The sequence below is a fragment of the Urocitellus parryii genome, chromosome 11 (assembly GCF_045843805.1).
Source record: "Urocitellus parryii isolate mUroPar1 chromosome 11, mUroPar1.hap1, whole genome shotgun sequence".
Classification (NCBI taxonomy): Eukaryota; Metazoa; Chordata; class Mammalia; order Rodentia; family Sciuridae; genus Urocitellus; species Urocitellus parryii.
In genome coordinates this window covers 23,226,424-23,246,737 of record NC_135541.1, presented here as the reverse complement: position 1 = coordinate 23,246,737, position 20,314 = coordinate 23,226,424, and the positions used below count along the sequence as shown (strand labels likewise).

Here is a 20,314-nt window from a genome sequence, read left to right as displayed (position 1 = left end):
ATTTTATTTATTTATACACACTAGGTACTGAACCTAGGGGCACTTTACCACTGAACTACATCCCCATCCCTTTTTATTTTTTGAGAGAGGGTCTCTCTGTAAGTTGCTGAGAGTCCCACTAAGTTGCTATGGCTGATTTCAAACTTGTGATCCTCCTTCCTCAGCCTTCCAAGTTGCTTAGATTGCAGGTATGTAGCACCATGCCCAGCTCAAACATGTTTTCATTTCATAGAAATATCTATTGATATTTCTCCATCAGTGACTTCTGAGATGCTTTTATTACCAATTTTCAAGGTATGGACAGAAGCATATCAAAATCTATGAGGATGTATATAGTTTGAGAAAAGTCAATATTATAATTAATTGTTACTGGAAAATGAAAAAAAATTATAATTCAAAATGCAGAAGAAAGAGCCTGACAAAAATCTTCCTGGCTGATAGAGCATGGGTTTAAAAAAGCCTGAGAGGGCTGGAATTGTGGCTCAGTGGTAGAGCGCTCGCCTCACACAGGCGGGACCCAGGTTTGATCCTCAACACCACATAAAAATAAAGGCATTGTGTTGTGTCCATCTACACCTAAAACATAAATAAATATTAAACAAACAAAAAAAGCGTGAGAAACACTGCTTTAAATGAGAGCTCTAGAAAAGTTTCCCACTGCTAGCCTGAGGGAGGCAGCAAGCAACATAGACTTAGGCACTGAACCCCTTTCCGCCAGGGGCCAGATGTGACAGAATTAGCTGCCAATTAATTAGCTTTTACTCCTGTGTTTTCTTTCTGCTATTCAGGAAGCAGGTGACTTTTTACCACAGCTTAAGGATCCTTCTAAGACTATTGCTAATTAGGTTCTTTGTTAATAAACTAAATTTATTTAGTTATCTACTGCTGTTTCTCAATGCTGTGAATGCCCTCTATACCAAAAAAGAGGAAGTGGGTAGAAGCCTTGGTACTTAGTTTCTGATGTTTCCCTTCTAGGTGAAGGTCATAAATGAAGAACTGTACCGGAAGACTCTGGAGGAAATTGTTCGCTCCCTGGATAAGATGGAAAATGCCAACATTCCGTCTGTCTCTCTCTCTAAGCGAGAGGTAGAATATTAGTAATGGGCTTTTCTATTACTAGTACTTGAATCTCCCTTTTCTACTAAAGCTTAGAATTTCTGGAGGCTGTTAGACTCTAGACTTCCTGGAGAGGCTGTTTCTAGATAAAGCAAGGCCGATGATGCTAGTGAGAAGAGAGAGGTTGTTGGCTTAGGATATATTCATGTCCTCATCTTCTAAAGCAGAAGATGATCCCAAATGTGCGTTGTTTGATTTTAGAATAACTCATGTGTGTTCTTGCAATGGAATTGTCTTTCTACTGATGCTTTAAGATTAAATCAATTCTGAATTTTTTGTTTTTACATAGAAAAGTGGTGCATAGAAAAGTGATGGGCAGTAGGGAAGTCCAATTAGATCTAAAGGTTTTTCATGAAAAGACTGCAGCATAGGTCTTTCAAAGTTGACCAAACCACAGAATCAAATGGAGGCTATGGTAAAGGTATGTTTAACGCTATAGATGTCCACCTACTTAGAAGGGTGAACTTGAGCTTCATATTAATGGGTGGAATTTTTGAAGCATATTTTGGAAATGGTGATGGATATAGAAGATATAACTTTGATTCCTTTGGGAAGTTTACATGTAAATTTACATGTACAACCTTGAGATTTTAGAGTTTTGGGTTAAACACAAATAACTGATCTTTAGTGGTCGCTGTGTCTTCTGAGGTAAATACCTAATGCAGAGACATTGAAAAGAGATGGTCCTTTATTTTCTTCCCAGGGTAAGGATTGTGTAGTTGGGTTGGCCAGGCAGGTGGCCAGGGAGAGGGCACTGGTTCTGACTTGTTGGGTGCTTGTTCTCAGTTCTGTTTTCAGAATGTGAAATACATGCAATTGCAAGTAGAGTCCTTTACAATTCATAATGGACAAGTACCCTGTCAGTTTGAATTCATCAAAAAGCCTGGGGAAAACTCTTTCTGTAAGCAGTGGCTGAATGCCAACCCCAACAAAGGATTCCTCCTGCCAGGTAAAGTTTCTCTTCTAAGTTCCTGGTTTTTGGTTTGGGGAATGCCCTACCCTATTTTTGCTCATTTTCCTAAAATAAGCTTTTTGCTTCTGAGTGAAAATTTTATTTTAAACCCAATACCTGAACTCATCCATAAATAAAGTATAAAATGACAAGGAGCATGTGTTTAGTTTTAAAAATATTTTCAGCCAGGCACATGTTTCATAATTTCTCAGAGTAGACATTGGATTACTGTAAAGAAGGTGCTGCTGCCAAGGAGCCGTTTCCCCTGTCTGTCTTGGTGTCATTAACTCCCAATGATCTGCTCTCAAGGAGAAAGATAATGGGGTAGTAATCCAGAAATTTATTCTGGTTCTCAAATGACTTCTCCTTTGCACCCTGCAAGTGGCTGGGATTTTAAGAAAGATTAAGGGTGCTTTGTGGACAATTCATAGGCTGATAACTGCATCACATTTCTACTGGATCAGGTGTCTTCATCTTAGCTGACTCAGGGAAGGTTCTTTTATTCATGCCTTCTTGTTGATTTATAGGTGTTATTCACCTATAAATTGAGTTTTTTTAGCATTTGTCTATTCAAATGCTTTTGTTTGTTGTTTTCGTATTTCTAGTTGGACTATGAACTTCTATTCTAGTGTCTCCTGAGTTCTGAGCACATATTTACTGGTTATTGGTTGATACCTTTTATTTCCTTTTCCTGATTCTTTATGCCTTACTCTTTTCTCCCTATCTCTCCCCACCCTTTCCGCTTGGCCTTTCCTTAGCCAACATTATTCTTTTTTCAATATTTCTGCAGATTCTGTTATTGAGATTGAGTTGGAGCTCTTTGTAAATAAGACCACAGCTACAAAACTCAACTCAGGTGAAGACAAAATTGAGGACATTCTGGTTTTGCACTTGGAAGGGGGAAAAGATTACTTTTTGTCTGTGTCTGGGAACTACCTGCCCAGCTGTTTCGGGTCCCCCATTCATACACTGTGCTACATGAGGGAGCCAATCTTGGACCTGCCATTGGAAACTGTTAGTGAGCTGGTGAGTAACATGCTACAAGGAAACATCTAGAACTGTGTGGTACAGCCAAGCCAAACAGGTTGTTCCAGTGCCCACTTGCCTAGGGAATTAAGACTTCTTGCCTTCTAGAGCTTGCTTAGTGTGTCAGTTACATATTTTTGTGCATCAAGCCACCCCCAAATTAAAACAACAGTGAGTCATTGGTTTTTCTCCTGGTCTTGACTAGACTCGCCTGGCCATCGTAATCAGGAGGCACCTGTGATGGTCAGAGGGTTGGCTGCTAATGTGGCCTCCCTCCCAGGTCTTGGTGTTGGCTGATCTCTGGGCCCCTCTCTCCACATGGCCTCTCGTCATTCAGTGGGCTAACTCAGGCTTCTACACATGGTGACCAAAGCACGAGAGCAGAAGGTATAAGGGGTTTGGTGGTATTAGCTCCAAACTCACATAGTTCCAATTCTGCCATATTTTATGGGCCAGAGCAAGATGTGAAGCCAGCCCAGATTCTAGGGGCAGGGAAAGACTCCATCTCTTGATGGGAAAAGCTGCAAAATGTGGCTGTGTTTTTGAGTTTTTTACATTTAGGAGATTTCTCAGCCTATTCAGGCTACTCTAACAGAACACCCTAGAATGGGTGGCCTGTCAACAACAGAAATTTACATCTTACATTCTGGAAGCTGAGAGGTCCAAAAATAAAGACACCGACAGATTTTGTGTTTGGTGAGGGCCACTTCCTGATTCATAGAGAGCCATCTTCTCATGGAGTCCTCACATGGCACAGGATGTGAGGGAGATTTCTCGGATCTCCTGTAGGACACTAATCCCCTTCATAGCCACACAGTCCCAAATACTTAACCACATTCCCAAATCCTACCTCCAAATATGATCACATTGGTGATTAGGATTCAACATATGAATTGGGGGTAAGGGTTAAACATTCAGTATTTAACTGTATATTAGAGAAATAAATCCTAAGATAATGGAAGTTCCCTGACCCATGATCTTATTCATTTTTTAAAAAATCATTACCTGGTAGATTAGCATCCTAAACTAAATTTGCTGAGATCTAAAAGGCTCTTATGGAGAGAATTCTAATGCAAGTGAACTAGTTTGGGGCAGATTTATGGTAATATGTATGCTTTCTTTTCCCAATGCATTTTTTTTATTTAGGGATCTTGAATTATCCTCTCCATTATATAGATGAAAACAGAGATTCAATCAAAGAGAGTGATTTGTCACAGGTCACATGGTGAGTCAACAGTGGACCTGGACCTTGGACTCAGATTTTTGGACTCCCAAGTGTGTGCTCTTTCCTCACCAGACCACACTGTCTTTCTGGTTCTAACAGTGAAATACTACAGGCATGATTTTTACCTAAGAAAATGGTGCATATTTTCACCTGATTCATTGAAACTGCTTGCCATAATCCTCTCCCAATTTTCAGAAGCCACCTTTTGTCCCACCTGATTTCATTTTTGCCTGTGTAGTGTTTGGTTAAAGGCATTTGAAATACTTCCCTCTTCCATGGGTTTGCTGTCCCCATATTGTTCATTCTACCAAAGCCAGCCTTGCAGAGTTCCATTGTAGGTCCCCTTGTCATGATTTTTCTTTAATTTCAGACTCTGATGCCAGTGCAGACTGAAGATGATGGGAGCCGGATAGAGAAACCCATGGAAATCCCCAAAGAGCTCTGGATGATGGTGGATTACCTATACCGAAATGCTATCCAGCAGGTAGGGTGTGGCTAAGCATTCAGACCTGATTTGAAGTCAGACTGCCTTGAGAAAGACCATTAAATCCAAGAACTTCTTGCATGGAAATGCAAGAAACTTGTGAAGAGCTGTCCTTCCCCCAGGGAATGAGTGAGAGGTTTTGTGCCATGTTTCGCATCCTGGTGCGATTACACATAGTACTTGATTACCCCAGTGGAAGCAGCCTTGTACTGAACACTCTCCCAGCACAGCATGTTCCTTTCCTAGGTCTCTAGGGTCCTCCAGCAACAAAACCATATGAAGGCCTTCTGGGATGTCTCGTTTGTGGGAAATTTCACCAGCTTCTTGGAATGGGATGCACTAAATTATTGAAAGTCCAGGCAGAGACAGAGGACCAAATGGAACCCCCATGAATCTGGAGGCCTGATTTCTAGACGAACTTGGGCAAGCTTCATGGGGTCAATTGGTCAGTTTGACTGATCTGTCTGTATAGGTTCCACAGAAACCTACACAAATTGTAATCCCACAACATACTTTTTTTTTTTTTTTGGCAGTTCTGGAGACCAAAGCCAGGGCCTCATACATATTAAGCCAAAACTTTACCACTAAGCTACATCCCTAGTCCAGCAACATACATTCTTATGATGTTCTGTTTTCACCTTACATTTGAGTGTTGCAATATACCAAACACTGTTCTCAGCGTTTCGCTTCATTGCCTCATTGAATTCTTGTAATAGTTCTCAGATGAGGAGACAGATGCCCAGAAAGTGAATAAATTAGTTAAGGTCCCCAGGCTGATTAATAGGCAGGGTTAGGAATATGGCTGTAGAAGTTACATTTTTGAGTACTTTGCTAGTCTACCTTCTCGGGAGTACTTTTAAATGTAACTTTTGAACAATACATTTAATACTGTTACTTTTATCACAGTTATATAATGTTAAATCAGTTTATAAAACATGAATGTAAAGTATCCTGAAACTATTGGAAATAACCTTTGTTGCCATAATCTTGTTGGTTCAGTGTTCTGAGGTACCTTTTTAGCTTTATCCATCTTACAGATGATATATTTTTTTCAGTGTGTCCCCTCTTCCCTCTTAATCCCTTCATAACAAGGCAGGAAACTGCTACTTGGATCTTGTCTTGGATAGTGTGCCCTACCCATAGTTTTATAATAAATGCCTAAAGACCTATTGCACAACCATGTCTGAGAAGATGAATTAGCCACAACAACCTAAATCATATTGTCAACCAGGATGATTCAGAGATCTCTTGACACTGCTCCTTTTTGTACTTTGATTTTCTGAGAAAGTAATTGTCCTGTGACTTTCTTCCTTCTTGCAGGAAGATCTATTTCAGCAGCCAGGCCTGAGATCAGAATTTGAACATATCAGGGACTGTCTGGATACTGGAATGATTGATAATCTCTGTATCCTTCAGATGTTCAGATTTGTGCATATGTGTGTATGTGTGAAAATGAGTGAGAGCGGTGAGAAAAGGGTAGGGATATTTTTTAAGGTTTGTAGTCTGAATCTGGGTCCTCAACCATCATATTTTTCTTTCTCAAAGTTTGCCTAGAAAAGTTTTACAACCTTAAGCAACCAATATAGCAGGAAATTAGGAAGGCCTGGCTCACTTGACGGTGTGGCCCCTTCCAGATGTCAGGCTGGCATCCTAGCTCTGAACAGAAAGCCTGATGAGGCAGTGCTAGCATGTACTTGTAGCATGTGCTGGCCCTGGGTCTTCTGCTAACCATGGGCAACATCATTACCTGTTCCTTAACGATGGGCCAAAAGCTGCTAGCAATCATTCTGTAGCTGAAGCCTTGCTGCTTTTCCTGGAGAGCCTGCCAGAGCCTGTCATCTGTTACAGTGCCTACCATAAGTGCTTGGAGTGTTCTGGCAATTACACAGCAAGCAAACAGGTAAGGGGAAGCACTGAGCACCAGCATACACATGTTGCTAGCCCTAGGCAATGAGGCCTGATGAACAAAGTGGGCATACTCCCTGAAGTCTTAGAAACTCAGTACCATGTCTTTCCTTCTCAAACCTGTTCTTCCTCTTGAGTCCTTTTTTCTTTTAATAGCATCACCCTTAATTTCAGTGACTCGGTCCGGAAACCTAAGTCATTTCTGACTCCTCCTTCTCCTCGCCTCCCACATGCCTGGATCCATTGATCTATCACTCATCCTCTATCTTCCTTTCTCATTCTGCCTACCTGGGTTCAGTTCCCTGCATTCAGGCTCTCCCTCTGCAGACTTGTTTTGCATACTGTCATCCAAAGCATACAGTATTCTAAAGTTCTCCTTATGTTGGTAAAAAAAAAAAAAAAAAAAAAAAATCACAATTAGAGGGGGTGGGGTTGTAATTCACATGTGAGCCACTGGGTTTGCTCCTCAGCACCACATAAAAATAAATAAATAAAATAAAGGTATTCTGTCCATCTACAACTAAAAATATACATTAAAAAATCACACTTGGAATGTGGCATGTATACACAATGAAATATTACTCAGCAATAAAAGAGAATAAAATCATGGCATTTGCAGGTAAATGGATGAGTTAGAGAAGATAATGCTAAGTGAAGTTAGCCAGTCCCAAAAATCCAAATGCCGAATGTTTTCTTTGATATAAGGAGGCTGATTCATAGTAGGATAGGGAGAGGGAGCATGGGGGAAATAGATGAATTCTAGATAGGGCAGATGGGTTGGAAGGGAAGGGAGGGGGTATGGGGTTTGAAATGATGTGTAATATGATGATCATTATTATCCAAAGTACATGTAAAAAGACACAAATTGGTGTGAATATACTTTGTATACAACCAAGGATATGAAAAATTGTGCTCTATATGTGTAATAAGAATTGTAATGCATTCTGCTGTCATATATAAATTTAAAAAATGATTAGCAGTATACAAAATAGAATTAAGGCAAAAATCATTAAATGCCACATACTGATTAATTTTATAGTTTTAAAAATAATATTCTGTAATGAATATTTAACAATTTAAACCTTTATATACTAAATACTATAACATTGAAATAACAAAATCAGGGCTGGGGTTGTGGCTCAGTGGTAGAGTGCTTGCCTAGCACATGCAGGGCTCAGGGTTCAATCCTCAGCACCATCAAAATAATAAATAAAGGTATTGTGTCCAACTAGAACTAAAAAATAAGTATTAAAAAAAGAAATAACAAAATCAGTAGAAAAGTGTCATGATGTGAATATTTGTGTCCCCATCCAATTCTTATGTGGAAATCCTAACCATGGAGATGATGGTATTAGAAAACTGGGCTTTGGGGAAATGATTAAATCACATGGGCAGCAGTATGATTGGAATTGGTGTCCTGACAAAAGAAGAGTACTGAGAGCTAGCTAGTCCATCCCAAAATTCGAGAACATAGTGAGAAAGCACCATCTACGAGTCAGGAAACAGACCCTCACTCAACACTGAATCTGCCAGTATCTTGATTTTGGACTTCTCAGTCTCTAGAACTCTAGGGAATAAAGTCCTATTATTTGTAAGCTAAAAAAAAAAAAAAAGTCATACTTGGTTCTTCACTGTCAATTATTTTCTTAAATATTCAAGACTTTCAATACCTGTTGTACACTGAACCGTTTTGTTGTACACTGAACCGTTTTTTAGCTAAACGGTTCAGTGTACAACAGGTATTGACAGAATAATCTAGAAAACTGGCCAGTAACAAGTTCCAGAGCATGACCCCACATCCACTGAATCAAAGTGTCTTTTGATATCTATTTTATACAAATTCCCCAGCTGAGTCTGATGTATATATAGCTTTTCATTGAATTCTAGCCTGAACACTGCTCCTGTTAAAATGGTTATGCTCCTTCCAAGATTGACACATCAAGTGTTCTCTCAGCTTACCTTCTGTTTTCCTTTTTTTTTACATTTTTTCTATCCCACATTCCCTAGTCCTTACCTCTACAAATCCAATTTTGTCTTATATTCAGGACCCAACAAAATATCTTTTATTCCTTTTTATTCTCCCTGAGAGCATGAAGTTAGAAATCTGACCTCTAAATTCATGTAGAGTTTGACTTGTGCTCCTTTTTGATACTTATGCCAAGTGGTGCTCTTTTTTGGACTTATGCCAAGTGGTAAGGGATTATTTTTCTGTGCATAGTCTTATGCACATTCATGGATCACATACTCAGTTCTTGGAGTACAGTCACCAACTTGACAAATAATTGAATGAACAAAATGACAAATTCAAACTCTTCCTCTTTCAGGTTATTTCTACTCTTCCCACATTCCACAAAAATGTCTTCAACTACTTGATGGCGTTTTTGCAAGAATTGCTGAAAAATTCAGCAAAAAATCATTTGGATGAGAATATTCTAGGTAAGTGACCAAATGTCTGTGGCATCTCTGCAAACTGAGGATTCACTGTGAAGAAAAGAGATTGAGAAAGTTCCAAAGTACATTATAGTAGAATTAAAATTTCAAGTTTTGGCCAAAGTTTATATTCAAATATATTTTTTTTAAGCAAAGACTGCTTTTGGGTACCCCTCCCCACTCCTAACAACACAAGAATATATAGTCCTTATATTGCTAATCATTTATTTTCTGTGTTTTTTCATGCAGCTAGCATATTTGGCAGCTTACTGCTTCGAAACCCAGCTCAACACCAAAAGCCTGAAACAACGGAGAAAAAGAAGGCACAAGAGTTTATTCACCAGTTCCTATGCCACCCACTCTGAGGCTTTCTGTCTCATTCCTTGTTTTACCCAGGGTAGCCAATTTCCAGCTCCACTTGTTGCAGCTCAAGAGATCCCTTAAAAACATTTGAGGTCATCTGGAAGCAAGAATGGCAGCTCCTGAGCCTAGACCTCCCCTTACCTGTGCCATCATTGATCAGCACTCTCAGTGTTGAGCTGTGAAGACATGAGAGAAATCCACAATAATAAAACTGACGTTTGATGTTCAACTTAAGTTATTTAACACAAATAGATCTCTATTTTTTTTTAATTTAAAAAAAAATTTTGTACTTGTGCTCATTCAGCCTGCCTCCAGGGCACAGTCAATTCCTTCCCTGTAGCCTAGACTGAGCTCCTCATGATCAGATATTTGAACAAACTTTTGAAGTCCTGAAAAGACAATGAAATGGACATTAAGAATGTAGGTGGATGCTCCTGGATAAACAAGGTTTAGCCTCCTGAGATCCTTCGGTTGCCCAGTCTGAGGACATGTGAAAATACATATGGAACTTCTATCCCTTTCCTACTCGGATATAGTTCAATAATTCTGAGGCTGGCCACTCAGCTTCTGAGGGCAATACAGTGGCTTAAAAGTACAAACACTGAAGAACTGAGTTTTCTGGTGAAACAGGTGGAATTTTCTAGGCCAGCAAATCCTCCAAATTGTATATGAGCATAATCCCTCTCATATTTGTAATATATTTTAATGATAAACATTTTTAAACAGTGGTGGTTGTGTTATGCTTTTCTGTCTTGATGGTGGCTGGACCCTTATGGCTTAAGCATTGAAACAGCTTATCAGGGGCTAAAGACATGTCTTGCAGTCTGGTGGATAACAGTCACTGCGCACATTTTTCAAGCAAGATAGTACAGCCATGGCCTGAACTCCTTGGCCCCTGATCTAGTGTCTAGGAGTTGTCCCACTCTGAATATCCTAGAGAAGTAGCTCATGGGAAAAACAGGCAGTGACTTCTGGGAAGATCTCACATCCAGATCTTACAGGCATTTAGAAAGGATAGGCGCATCACAGAAGCACTTGCAAAATCGCTTCTTGGGCACTGAAATGCTATAACTTCTTGGTAATTCTGTGAATTAGAGACTAGCCAGTAAGATGAATAAGAAAAGGAGTGGCCAGTAGGTGGCGTTGACTGGTCCAGGCACGAGAATCCCCTGAGGAGGAAAGTTGGGACTGCCAGCCTGTGCAGGAGTGGGAGCAGGCAGGAAACTGGGCGTCTCGTGAAAGCTTGTGAGAAGGGAAGAAGGGGCAGCGTTCCCTCTGGCTGTTTCTGGAATACTCCTAGCTCTGTCCCTTGGGTCTCCTCCTTTCTGGGACCCTCTGGCCCTGTTAACGTGGCTGGGTGATTAGGGGACGCTAGCGCCGTAGAGGAAGTCCAAGAACACCGCAGGCTCGTCCCTTGAGGGCCCGAGTCCGGAATCTGACGGCAAACTGGGGCTCCTGCAGTAGTGTCGCGAGCTGAGCTGAGGAAACTTGGGATTCGCGGTTGGCGTCACCCACTTCCCTTACGCCGGGAACGGCCGGCTCGAAGCCCTCAGCGCCTCCCGGCGCCGCACTAGCTCCAAGCCCGGGCGACGTCCGCTGCGCGCCGCCCCGCCCCCCGCCCGCCAATTGGAAGCTCAGGCTCGGCCCTCCGGCCGCTGAAGCCAAACTACAGCGCCAGAGAGGGGCGGAGCCGCTGTCCCCTCCTTCCTCCGGAAAGCGGAAGCGGAAATGACGTTAGGGGAAGGTGGGGGCAATCATGGTGCCGCTGGGGAGGGGAGAAGCTGCTGCCGCCGCTGTTGCCGGGAGCCGCGGAGGTAAAAGGCGAAACTGGACTCGGCTATGGCTGGGACTATTCGGGGGGCAGGGGACCTAGGCTTCCTCCTGAAGCAGTTCCCAGTAGAGACCCGTCCGCTCGCCGTAAGGACCCCACCCCTTCTCGGTTTCCATGGGGATGGGTATCCAGCCCCCCTTTCCTGTTTCCATGGAGACCCGGACCCTGCCCCTCTTCGTCCGGCTGGGAGCCCCCCGCTTGTCTTGGGGTTTTTCCGTGTAGTCCTGGACTGGGGGCTATCCCAGACAGCTTCCCTTTCTCAGCTTTCTCTCAAGGGTGCTCCGTTCGCACTCCTCTTTGGCTACCCTCAAAGCTGTGTGTCTTGTTTGTCCCGGACAGTTGGTTTCCGCTTTGCCGCCAAAGGTGCTGGGCAGTCCACTGGGTCCCTGGGAACTCTTATCTGTTCTCTCAGATGAAGCGAAACGTGCATCTATGGGGTTGCGTAAGCTAGAGCAAGGGGTCGGGCCGGTTCCTCCCGGATTAGATCCCTTGACCTGTCTCTGGTAACTACCTCTCCCGGTCGCCTCACTACGTAAAGGCTCACTTTCTAACCCTCAGCAGAAGAGAACGATAAAGTGCAAAGCCGGACTGAAAACTAAGTGATGTACTGATTATTTTAAAATTCTGTGTTCTGCCTGCGGAACCCACATTTATAGAACCTGTGTGTTTGCCGGTGAAGGAAGAATCACTATTCCAGTCCATGAAAGCTTCAGATTTGATATTTTCACCAAGAGAGCGTGTCTTCCCAGGAGACACTGTCTTTTTAAGAGAGAATATCTACATGTCTTTTATTCATTTAAATGGCATTTCTTGAACTCCAAGAAGTGTCATGTAATATGCTAAGTACATTCCCTCCCAGCAGAGCGCCCACTATACAAGCATATCTTCTGGTTCATACCTTATTGTCTTGTGAGATAAATAATTAAAGTGATCTTCATTAGATGTGCCTTTTTGGGGTTTAGCCCTTCCATCCAGAAGCTGAAAGACTTGTTCTAGGAAGGAGGGAAGGAATTCTCACTTGTTCCTCTACTATTTGTCAGGTATTGTGCTTTACATACATTATCTGTTTTATTTCTCATAATAACTTTGAGAGAACAGAAATTACTAGTTCCATCTTACACATAAGAAAAATGAACACTGAAAAGTTACGCAAGTAGTAAGGGCAAAACTGGGATCTGTTGCTGAATAAATAGGTCCAAAGCCTTGCTCTTTCCACCATAGACTACATGAGGCCCTGAACTGCCTCAAGGTGTGATTTGGGGGATATTGAGTGGGGAATTCCTTACTTTAAGATTTATAGCAACGCAGTCTTGAAGCAGCCACTGTTCTGTTTGCTTCTTTAGGTATTTTGAACAGTCTTCAAATTGCTTGACAAAAAAGCACACTTAGGAGGTCGCATGAACTCTGCTACTATTCCTTCAATTCTGAGGGGAGAAAACTATTGCTTTCCATAAAAAATGACTTGGCCGTCTTAAGTTAAAATTTTAGAACTTATTTCCAAGGAAGATGATTTTTTCATTTGCTTTGATTTGCTCTTTAAATGAGAGGAAAAATGAGCCCTAAGGTTGCTGAGGATGGTAGAAGGAGGATCTTGTGGTGTGGCTCTAACTCTGGTTTTGTCTGTTGCAGAAAGATCATTATCTTTCCATTTCTCACAATTGGGCTGAATACGACTGAAACATGGGGGAACACAGTCCAGACGACAACATCATCTTCTTTGAGGCAGAGGAAGATGACCTGACCCCCGATGACAAGATGCTCAGGTTTGTGGATACCAACGGACTGGTGCCTTCCTCATCTGGAACTGTTTATGATAGGACCACTGTTCTTATTGAGCAGGACCCTGGCACTTTGGAAGATGAAGATGACGATGGACAGTGTGGAGAACACTTGCCTTTTTTAGTAGGGGGTGAAGAGGGCTTCCACCTAATAGATCAGGAAGCAATGTCCCAGGGTTACGTGCAACACATTATCTCACCAGATCAAATTCATTTGACTATAAACCCTGGTTCTACACCCATGCCAAGAAATATTGAAGGTGCAACCCTTACTCTACAGTCGGAATGTCCGGAAACAAAACGTAAAGAAGTAAGTAAAGCAGTGGGTGAGGGCCCATTTTGGCTTTGGGGCAACTCCTTACACAACTCTTGTTGGCAGTTTTAACAGGGGAGTAAAGGAGACCCTGGGCTTAGAGCCTGTAATGGTTTTGCCTTTCAACAGTATGCCTCATGTTTGTTCTGTCTGCTTCCTAGAACTTTTGGATTGTATAGCTACATTGAAATTTAGGAATACTAAATAATAATATTTCAAATTTTCTTTCCCAAATCATAAATAAAATAAAAATTTTACTGAAGTAAATCCATGTTTCACATGATAGAATAACTAAATTTGGCATATTTGATAGTGCCTTAACTAGATTTGGCTCATCTCTGGGTTGTTTATAAATGGTATGTTTTGGAGATGAATATCTACTGGAATATGCTTTATTAACTTAGAGAATGTTTAATGAATAATAAAGGCTAGCTTAATTATATTAGAAATTCAGACAAGACAGCAAATGAGAGTAGGTTACCTAAACAAAGTTGTCATGTTTATACCTAGGTAATGTGAGGTAATGAATGTCAGGATGCTTTGAAAATTGTAAAGCATTTTTTTTACAATTTGTACTAGTGGTGATGATAAGTGGAATAAAAGATGTGGTTTAAAGGTACTAAGCTGGTCTCAGTGGCTCATGTCTATAATTCTGGCAACACTGGAGGCTTAGGCAAGAGGAATGCAAGTTCAAGTCTAGCCTCTGCAACTTAGCAAGAACCTATCTCAAACAAATGGGGATGTAGCTTAGAGGTAAAGTGCCATGGGTTCAAGTCTCAGTGCCATTAAAAAAAAAAAAAAAAATATATATATATATATATATATATATATGTATGTTTTAAAAAAAACTAAACTTTATCCAGAAACTATTAATTTAAATAAATAGATCACTGATAGTTGCAGTGCTGGGTGCTAAATGTAAGATGCTACCATGAAGAAATACAGTAAATTATTTAAGAAAATATTTTTTCTTTTTTGCCATAATTAAGTTCTTGAAATTACATGTGGCTTATACATATAGCTTATTCATGGTATTTAGCTTTTCCTTGTCTAGATTTAGAATCTCAGAGCTAGAAGGAAACTTAGAGAGACCGTTTTGTCCTACCTCCTGCCCTATGCAGAAATCTCTGACATCGGTTCATTGGTTTGTGCTTCACACTTCCACAATGACAAAAGCGCGGTCTTTCACAGTTCAGCCAGTACTTGTGCTGGCCACTTTGATTGTTAGAAAGCTTTTGCTTCTATAGAACCAAAATCTGCCTTCTTGCAGGTACTGCAGATTAGTTCTAGGTCTGTCTTCCTGAATAATCTTCCTGTCTCAGGACAGCCAGTTAGATCATGTAAAGATCATGGGTTTCTCTTCATCTCTTGTTCAGGCTAACCACTTCCATTTAGTTAAATATATCCCTCTTGCAACATTTTCCCCCAGTTTGTCATTGGCCTTGTCACCTTTAATTGAATGAACTCCAGTTTTCCAAAGTCCTTTTAAAATCCAGAGTGTGAGTCAACTAGCATTGAATCCTCTATGGCTCTTATCTCTTAATCTGGACATTGTACTATGGTTACTGTGTAGTCTATATTATTGGCAACAAAATCTTAAATGTTAGCTTGTACTTGGAAAGCTGTGAAATAGTGGTTCTCAACTGGGGCAGTTTTGCCACCTGGGATACATTTGGTAATATCTGGAGACATTTTTGATTCACTGGGGAGGTACCCTGGAATCTAATGGATAGAGGCTAATGATGGTGTTGAACATTTTACAGTGCATAGAACAGTTCCATGCAATAAAGAAGTTCCTGGCCCAAAATGTTAACAGTGCTCAGATAAAGAAACCTTTGCTCTGTATCATTCTCTTGAGTGCAGATAGATATGGAGGCCTCCATATCAGCTATAAGAACAGCACCCTACTATGTTTGTTCTTACCGGTTTTAACCCAGTAGTTGAACTTCTAAGAGTTCATTTCAATTCAGCAAACAGTTATAAAGCAAGGTGCTGTTATGCTCTGTGGGGTTGCAGATGATTGTGATGATTTACAATATAGAAGTAGAAATATAGGGGCTGGGGTTGTGGCTCAGTGGTAGAGCGTTTGCCTTGCATGCATGAGGCCCTGGGTTCGATCCTCAGCACCACATATAAATAAATAAATAAACAAACAAACAAACAAATAAATAAATAAATATATCTTTAAAAAAAAGAAGTAGAAATATATTTATGACAGTCATTGCAAAATTAGGTATAATGTGGTAAATGTGAAGGAGGTGCAGATATCGCATTGGGAGCACAGAGAAGTTCACCTTTGGGATCAGGCAAGTTTTCTAGAAAAAAGGTGTCATTTAAGCTCTTCTTAAACAAGGTATACAATTAATGGGGAATGCGAGGAAAAGTCCTTTCAAGAGATGAGAATGGCATGAACAAATAAAAGGAGGTGGAAAATTCAGACCATTTTCAGGGAATAGCCAGTTATCTGTGAGAACAAAGGTTAGTATATCTTTTTTTTGTAAGAAGCTAAATAGTAAATATTCTAGGCTTTGCAGGCTATTTTGTCTCTGTGTAACTATTCAACTCTTCCATTGTAGCACAAAAGGACCCTTAGATAATACATAAGTGAATGAGCATGACTGTGTTTTGTTGTTGTTTTTGTTTTTTGTTTTGGTACTTGGGATTGAACCCAGAGTTGCTGTACCATTGAGTTACATCCCCAGCCCTTTTTATTTTTTATTTTGAGACAGGGTCTTGCCAAGTCGCTGAGGGTGGCCTCCAACTTGTGATCCTCCTGCCTCATCTTCCCAGGTTGCTGGGATTACAGGTGTGCACCACTGCACCCAGATTGACTGTGTTCTGATAAAACTTTACAAAAACAGGCAAATGGGCTGGATTTGGCACACTGGCTGTGGAAGATAGGGAATAGAGAAGATAAGGATGGAAAGATAAAATCCAAACCTGGAAGGCAGTGGTAGCATGCCAAAGGTTTGTACTGTATTCTGAAACTATTGGAAAACCACTGGAGGTATGTGAGCCAGGAAGTGATGTGGTTAGAGTAGCATTTTAGAAAGAGTGTTCTGAGGCATACTTAGTGTCCAGTTAGGAGACGCTTATAGCATAGGTTTGGGGTTTCATTTAATTCTGATGAGGGGAAAAAAATTAATAGTGATTTTAAAGAGAGATGAGAGAACTTGGTATGGTATTGGAGTTTGAATAATGAGCCATGAGTTGGATGTGATTCAAAGGCTTTGATCGTGTTGATTAAAAAGATTCGGCCATTTTTCCGAGTGTGTTGAATTTCCTCTGTATCTTAGTAGAGCTGATTGATGGATCTGGAGAAGAATGGTGTCAAGTTCACTGTGGTAGATACTCTAACCAAGGTATATTCATATTCATACTCAGATTGTGTAATTGCTGAAGAGAAAGTGGCTGACTCTGCTCTCCACCCTCTAACCCGCTCCCCTATAAATGGTGATTCCATTAGTGGGAATCAAGATAGGAAGAAGAAAAGGTTTAGTGGGGAAATTGATGAGTTCAGTTGGAGTGATGTAGTCCTTGGAGATGAGTAATAAGAGTAAGTTAAAAGCCCATTGAAAATGTGGGTTCAAAGCAAGGAGTTGGTGTGGAATTAGTTCATACTGTGGACAGTTTATTCAAGGGAGAAGTAAGAGTTGGTCTGAGAATTTAAAGATTGGAAAGAGAAAGAGGAACCAGAGAACATTGCTGTAGTCCGAGATGGTGCAATGCAGTGTATGGAAGCTGAGGGAAGAGAGGGGTCAAGAAAGGTGAGTATTCCTATGTGACCTTCTCAGGGATTGAGGAAACAAGGCCCTGTTTTGCCAGTTGTGTATTAGTCATTCATGTTATAAGAATGTTTTCAGTAGAGCACTAAGCTTAAGCCAGAGTTTGAGTGATGAAAAAAGTAAGTGGGTGATGAAGAAACAGGAGGCAGGAAGTAAGTATCAAGTTTTTTGGTTTTTTTTTTTTTTTTTTTTTTAAGTTTGATAGTTGACAGAAGTATGGTGAGGCAATAGTAGCTCTGGGGAACTGAGCCTTTTTTTTTTTTTTTAACCATAGTAAGTTTGAGCATGATTTAGGACTTAACTTTTGGCCATCCTCAGTTAATAATTACTGTATGAGAATATTTCATGAGTAAATGTTTGGGAAACATTAAATTAAACCAAGACAGAAATCTATTACAGTACTTTTCAGAACCTTTGATGTGCTTTTAAAGAAAGAAAATGTAGAATTTTCCAACTGTTATAAACTTGGGAAGCCATTTTTCAGGTCTTGTTTTCAGGGTTCAGCGGAGAACATTTTGAGAAATGCTGACCTAGGCAAAAGAGAAGATGATAGGGAGGGAATGATAAAACAGTGATCATTAGCTGTCATTTTCTCACTCTGTACTATTTGCAGGTTTTTTTTATTCCATTTGCAAACCTGGTTTGTCATTTGTGTCTTCAGGTCATTGATAATCATGTTGAACAGGACAGGGTCAAGGATATCATCATGAGTACTTTGTTTAGTTTACTCTGGATTCAGTTCGATCAATGATACCTGTGTGGAAAAATAGGTAGGTGTGGGATTGGATGGGGATTGAGGAAGAAGCATCAATGGCTTTAGTTTTGGAAAATCTTACTTAATGACCAGACATTCAAAACATTTGCCTTTTTGAAGTGCCATCTTACCTTAGCTTATGATTTGACAGTGATTTGATTTTTGACATTAGAATCTATTTAATTGACTTGAAGAGGCCTGGTTTTATGACTTTTTTTTTTTTTTTTTTTTTTTTTTTTTTTGGTGGTACTAGGGATTGAACCCAAAGAGCTTTACCATTGAGCCACATCCCTAGTCCTTTTTATTTTTTGAGACAGGGTCTTTCTAACTTGTCTAGGCTAGCCTCAAACTTTCTATCCTCCTACCTTAGCCTTGCAAGTCACTTGAGATTACACTGTGCCAGGCTTGTTTCTGATTTATTTGGTAACAGCATCATGATATCTTAGCCACTCCTGCTTCCCCACCTTTTTATTAAACTTGTTTTTTTCCTGCATGTCCACACCACGGAGGTATTGTTCTTGAGAAAACAAATCACTTGAGTTGGATGTGGTGGTGCATGCCTATAACCCTATCAAGTCGAGAGGCTGAGGCAGGAGGATAGCAAGTTTGAGGCCAGTTTGGGCGACTTAGAGATCCTGTCTCAAAATAAAAAGGGCTGGAGGTTTATGTATGATAAAGTGTATGCACATCAGTGTGAAGTGACAAAGTGTATGCACGCCAATGTGAAGTGCTCTGGGTTCAATCTCCAATACTGCAAATAATAATAATTTGATAACTAGTTAGTCTGGTTGGCTTCCTAAGCAGCTTATTTTCTTAGCCAGATTTTAGCCTGATTTTCCTGTTTACCCTTGATTGTTCCATTGTTTCCTGTAGGGTATAGTTGGCTTACCTATTGCTTCATTTATTTTCCCCCTTATGCTTGTCTTGTTCAAAAATAAAACAAACAGCCATATTGGGTGGTACATGTCTGTAATCCCAGTGACTCAGAAAGCTGAGGCAGGAGGATCACAAATTTGAGACCTTGTCTCAAACTAAAAAATAAAAAGGACTGGGGATGTAACTCAGTGGTAAAGAACTTCAGTCTTCAATCCCTAGTACAAAAAAATAAATAAAATAAGCCATCCAGAACCTTGCCACAGGTACTATCTTTTTCTACCACAGGACCCTTGGTCATTCTAATTCTTGATTTCACATTTCAGATTCCCATACTTGCAGTTTTACTACTGAGTCCCTGATCATTTAGTAGCTTTGAGAAATTTCAGTAAAGATATTGTCATTCTGCTCAGATATATTTTTAAGATTTTCTCCTTAAAGGCTTTTCTACTTCAGAGGGGTTTTGTTATTGTTGTTTTCTTTATTTTGTTTCTTTTGTAGTACTCTCTCTCTCTCACTTTTTTAATGTTTTATTTTGAGACAGGCTCCCTCTAAGTTGCCCAGAGTGGCCTTGAATTTGTGATTTTCCTGCCTCAGCCTCTGGGGTTGCTGGGATTACAGGCAGATTCCACTGCACTGACCTCTACTTCGATTTCTAAGCAGCTGTTCATTTAGTTGTTTTATGCAGTCCATGTTTTCCCCACTCTGTTATTTGTGCCCTGCCAGGACTGTCTGAGTATCTTTTCACTTATCTCTGTCTAAACCACATTAGTGAATATAATGTGTCATCTATGGCTAACTGATCTTCCTGCTCTTCTGCTGAATAGTTGGTGAATAAATGTAAAGAAACCCAGGAATCATACCACATATTTTCTTCATAATGAATCAAAGTATTGCAGTGCGTCGATTGGGAAGGAATATCCTTTTCTGCCAAAAAGCAGTTACAGTGGTGCCTGTGATGTTATATTGATTCTAGACACACAAGAAATGAAATAAGTGGTCAGTGATTTTCCAAAACAAGATTTATTCTCTTCTTCCTCTATCTCTTCGTCCTCTTCCTTTTTTCTCTTTGTGTATGTGTGTGTGTGTGTGGGGGGGGGCTGGGAGTCAAATCCAGGTCCAGGGTTTCAGGGTTTTTTTTTTTTGCATTTGGTGGACAAGCACTCTACCACTGAGCTGTTTCCCCAGATTTTTTTTTCTTTTTTTTTTTTTTTTGGTACTAGGGATGGAATCCTGGGGTGCTTAACCACATAGCCACATCCCCAGCCCTTTTTATTTTTTATTTTGAGACAAGGTCTTGCTGAGTTACCTAGGGCCTCTCTAAGTTTCTGAGGCTGCTTTGAACTTGCCATCCTGTGCCTCAGACTCCCAAGTCACTGGGATTACAGGTGTGCACCAACCATTTCCCATATTTCTTTTTTAAGCCTGAAAATTTTTTTAGTCATAAGAGTAAGGAAGAATATTTGGCTCCAGTGTCAT

The 20,314-nt window shown here is 40.4% G+C and overlaps 2 protein-coding genes across 4 annotated transcripts in view; both read left to right on the top strand.

The window, feature by feature from the left end:
* Positions 1-10,180, top strand: part of Inpp5b (inositol polyphosphate-5-phosphatase B) — a 52,741-nt gene extending 42,561 nt beyond the window's left edge. For all 3 annotated transcript variants that reach the window (XM_077791299.1, XM_077791298.1, XM_077791300.1), the window contains 8 exons: positions 976-1,086; positions 1,903-2,065; positions 2,859-3,094; positions 4,690-4,803; positions 6,124-6,208; positions 6,576-6,703; positions 9,033-9,144; positions 9,388-10,180. In XM_077791299.1, the coding sequence (XP_077647425.1) occupies positions 976-1,086; positions 1,903-2,065; positions 2,859-3,094; positions 4,690-4,803; positions 6,124-6,208; positions 6,576-6,703; positions 9,033-9,144; positions 9,388-9,503 (1,065 nt within the window). In that variant the 3' untranslated portion in view covers positions 9,504-10,180. The remainder of the gene's footprint in view (positions 1-975; positions 1,087-1,902; positions 2,066-2,858; positions 3,095-4,689; positions 4,804-6,123; positions 6,209-6,575; positions 6,704-9,032; positions 9,145-9,387) is intronic.
* A 1,070-nt stretch (positions 10,181-11,250) lies between these two features.
* The window catches only part of Mtf1 (metal regulatory transcription factor 1), a 41,017-nt gene continuing 31,953 nt past the window's right edge, over positions 11,251-20,314 (top strand). Inside the window, exons 1-2 of the mRNA XM_026393499.2 lie at positions 11,251-11,315; positions 12,962-13,420. Of these exons, the coding sequence (XP_026249284.1) occupies positions 13,013-13,420 (408 nt within the window). The 5' untranslated portion in view covers positions 11,251-11,315; positions 12,962-13,012. The remainder of the gene's footprint in view (positions 11,316-12,961; positions 13,421-20,314) is intronic.